Below are 4,453 nucleotides of genomic sequence, written 5' to 3' on the forward strand. Positions count from 1 at the left end.
ACATATTAAGCTTACCAGATTTAGTCCATGATTGTAACTTTGCCTGAGCAACAATAATGGAACCAGCCTGCCTGATAAATTCATCCCTAGTGGCCAACAGAGCTTTCCAAACTGTGGTAGAGCTGCAACCTGGCTGCACACTCCAACAGTCAGCTCTATGAAAATAGTAATGCTTGCACCATTCCACCCAGACTGATTGAGTGTCATGGCTGAGACGCCAAAACATTTTGAGCATAAGGGATTTGTTCCAACTAAGAATTTCACGAATGTCAAAACCACCCTGAGCTCTAGACCTGCAAACTTTCTGCCAGGAAAAGAACACCATCCTCCTGCTAGTACTCTGATAATTCCACAGAAATTCCCTACAAAGTTTATCAATTTCCAACATAACCCCTTTTGGCAGTAGGAAGCTGGCACACCAGAAACTCTCAATACCAAAAACAACTGAGTTTAGCAGCTGCACTTTTCTAGCATAAGATAGAAAAGTATTAGACCAATGCTTAATTTTCCCGGTTATCTTCTGCAACAAGGAGTGGTACATATCTCTAGTCAATCTAGAGGAGTGAAGAGGAACTCCCAGGTATTTAAAGGGAAATGAACCCTCCAAATAGCTAGTCTCATCAAGAATCAGGGACTTAACCTCCGGGGACACTCCACCAAAGTAAATATTAGTTTTAGCTGGATTAGGTTGCAGGCCTGAATACTCAGCAAACAAAGCCAAAGAATTTTCCACTGCTTTAACAGAAGGGTAATCTCCTCTAGTAAAAACCAACAGATCATCTGCAAACACAAGATGCGAGAGCCCAATTCTACAGCATTTAGGGTGGTAGCTGAAAAGAGGTTGCTCGGGCAATTTCCTGAGAATTCGAGATAAAACTTCCATGCATAGGACAAAGAGCAAAGGGGAGAGGGGATCCCCTTGCCTCAGTCCTCTCTGCCCCTCAAAATAACCCACAGAAGTGCCATTTATGCTGAGAGAGAATCTGGGTGAAGTAACACAATTAATAACCCAATTGCAAAATTTATCAGGCAGACCAAATAAGGGGAGAATGTTCCTTAGAAAGTCCCAGCTCACAGAATCGAAGGCCTTCCTAATATCCACTTTAATGACACAACGAGGAGAAACATCCTTCCTCCCATACCCAGCAACAAGTTCATGGGCAAGCATAATGTTATCCACAATAGACCTCTCATGAGTAAAGGCAGCTTGCTCCAATCCTACTAAGGTAGGCATGACCATCTTCAGTCTCTTACTAAGAATTTTACTAATGGTTTTATAAATTGTGGAACAGCATGAGATTGGCCTATAATCTTGTACAGAGCTAGGATTGTCACCTTTAGGAATGAGAGAAATAAGAGTGGAGTTTATTTCCTTCAACAACTTACCAGTCCTAAAGAAGTCCTGCACAGCTTTCACAAACTCTCCTTTAATAACACTCCAAGCTTGCCTAAAAAATCCAGATGAAAATCCATCTGGCCCAGGGCTTTTGTTCACATCAATTGAGAACAAAGCATCATGAATTTCGTCCTCAGTGACATCAGAAATTAACATGGCAGAATGAGTTTCCTCTAAGCAGGTCCCAGAAAGAATAATCTCCTCATCAAAACTCCTGACCTGAGATGATGTCCCCAAGAGCCCCTTGTAATATTCAAGGAAAGCATCAGAAATGCCCTCAAAAGTTTGGAACTCCTCACCATGTAAGTCACGAACCCTACTAATCTGACATCTACTTCTCCTTGCTGCCATCTTAGCAAAGAAATAAGTGGTATTAGCATCCTGCATATTAATATCATGAATCTTAGCCCTTTGATACACCATACTCAACTCAACTGTTCTGAGTCTACAATACTCCTGAGAGAGAGTTTTCTCTTGACTGAGCATTTCAGCATTTAAGGGTGTCTGCTGAAGAAGGAGTTGACATCTCTGTAAAGCAAGCTTGGCATCCTTAACTCTCCCACGAATATTTGAAAAGTCCCTCTGATGCATAGATTTGAGTTTAGGTTTAAGAAGTTTCAAATGATTCACAAGTCTGAACATAGTGCAGCCTCAAATATCCTCATTCCATATGTCCTTAACCAGATTAAGGAAAGCAGGTTCATCCCCCCAGCAATTTAAATACCAGAATTGCTTAGGCCTTGAAGGCTCATCAGGTGTCACCCAGACCACCAAGGGCGAGTGGTCAGAAACACCAGCAGCCAAGGCATCAGCATAAGAAAAGGCAAAGCTCGTCTGCCAAGCAGTGTTAACTAACACTCTATCAAGTTTCATCCACTTCCTATCCCCATCCTCCTGCTTATTAGTCCAAGTATATTTGCACCCATGAGTGAGTAAATCCTCTAGCCCAGCCCCATAAACAGCATCATTGAAGTCATCAATAGCTTGCAAATTAGGAGCAGTATCACTAATTCTCTCCTCCACCTCTCTGACACAGTTAAAGTCCCCAAGACATACCCATGGGAGGTGGGGTCTAATATGCTGTAGGAAGGTCCAGAGATCATATCTTCCTTCAACAGAGTTAAGTCCATACACAAAAGTAGCCTGATAAGACACACATCCAGGGTCTTCCACCTGAATATGAATCCATTGGTTCCCACTAGAGAGGGCAGTAATCCTCAAACTGGTTTTATTCCAAATCACCCACAACCGCCCATTTGAGTGATGATCATAATTATTTAAGACTTGAAATAACCTAAAACCTTTTCTTCTTATATAATCAAACTTAGGAGCACGTACTCTAGTCTCCATTATTCCCATAATATCTAGCTTATTAGCTTTAAAGAAATCCACTACTTCATGTTGCTTGAAGTCTTTATTCATACCTCGAATGTTCCAAACTCCTATCTTCATGGAGAAAGTAAGGGGGGTGGGTCTTCCTCCTCACTATAATCCTGCTCCTCAAAATGCAACTCCACCTTGTCACCAGCCACAACACTAAGCACAGGGATAATTTTCACACTCCTTGCCCTAGTAGTGACTAGAGGTTGCTCCACTTCAACTGAATCCAGTTGCTTCACAGTCTGCCCCAGAATGCCCTCAGGAGTATCCTGCACATTATGGTCATCTTTATCCACTATTACAGCAGTATCTACATTCTCCTCAATAGCAGGAACTGTAATAACAGTCTCCCCAGCAGCAGGTGTAGCAACAGCAGCAGTAACCACTGGCTCAGCATCCTTCACATTAGTTTTCTCAACCACTAGAACATCCCCAGTCTTCTTTTTGAGCAGTCTGCACTTATGTTCTTCATGCCCAAGCTTCTTGCAATGAGTGCAGTAAAATGGTAGCCATTCATAGACCACCCGTTGCAATACTTGACCATAAGGAGTATATAATAGAACATCATCCGTGAGTTTTTGAGACAAGTCCACTTCCACCATGATCCTAGCAAACGAGAGCCTCTCCTTATGAGTGGTTACAGGATCAGCATACAAGGGGTTGCCAATCTTACTTGCAATCTTACTCAAAGCTTTCTCAGACCAGAACAGTGGGTCCAAATCTGGCAAAGTGACCCAGACAGGAACCTTAGACAAAGTATCAAGCTCCTTAGAAATATTAGGATGCCACCTCTTAAAAACAAGAGAATGAGTACCAAGACTCCAAGTACTACCTCTCAAAATGGCGCAAAGGTCTTGCTCCTTTGCAAATCGAAAGAAGAACCAACCCTTTTTATAGTACAAAACCTCAGGTTTCTGCACATGATTCCAATTTTTACTTACAAACTCCCGAACCTGCACAATAGAGGGCTTCCCTCCAATAAAGTGCCCAACCAAAGTATTTGCCCAGTAATCAAGTTCATCCACAATATCTGTTTCATCAATAACAACACCTTTATCATCTAATCCGCGGACCAAATGGAGTTCCATACCAACAGGAGATTTGGAAATCCGCTCAGCCCAAGTAGGTTTCACCACCGGAATTACAGGATCTGCTGTTACCGGAACACTAGGTCTAATAGGAATAGGAGTAATCACTCTAGGAGTAGTTACTCGAGGAATACCAGAACTCATAGCCGATTTAGGGTTTCCCGAATTAGCAGTATCAAGAGCATGAGAAATACAATCATTAAGAAGAGGTACCTGAGGAGAATCAGAAGGCTCATGAGAAGGAATTTCAGATTGGGATCTCCCCCGTCGTGGTGGAACGATCGGAGGAGGGATTTTCCGTTGTCGTGGCATGATCAGAAAAGGGAGAAAAGAAATCGCCCTAGAGAGAGCCTCTCAAACATTCTGATTCATTATTAGTCACATATTAAAAGAAAAATAGCATAACAAAGTGAATGAAGTAAGACTAATATATTAATTGAATACATTGAATACATGTCTCTTCATTTCAAATTTAATTATCATTTGATAGTTTTTGTTTTCTCTTGTAAGAATTATCCGTCAATGTTGTGTCGATACTATCACTACAACTAAAAGGTCAAGAATAACTAATAGGCTAAAAACCCTAAGC

At 41.7% G+C, this 4,453-nt stretch overlaps 1 protein-coding gene across 1 annotated transcript; it reads right to left on the bottom strand.

Annotated features, from left to right (window-relative positions):
* Nucleotides 1-2,047: 2,047 nt before the first annotated feature.
* LOC141655599 (uncharacterized) lies at nt 2,048-2,848 on the bottom strand. The gene has a single exon (XM_074462668.1). It carries the CDS (start codon nt 2,846-2,848, stop codon nt 2,048-2,050), a length of 801 nt encoding a protein of 266 aa, XP_074318769.1.
* Between the last annotated feature and the right edge of the window lie 1,605 nt (nt 2,849-4,453).

Source organism: Silene latifolia, chromosome 5 (genome assembly GCF_048544455.1).
Source record: "Silene latifolia isolate original U9 population chromosome 5, ASM4854445v1, whole genome shotgun sequence".
NCBI lineage: Eukaryota > Viridiplantae > Streptophyta > Magnoliopsida > Caryophyllales > Caryophyllaceae > Silene > Silene latifolia.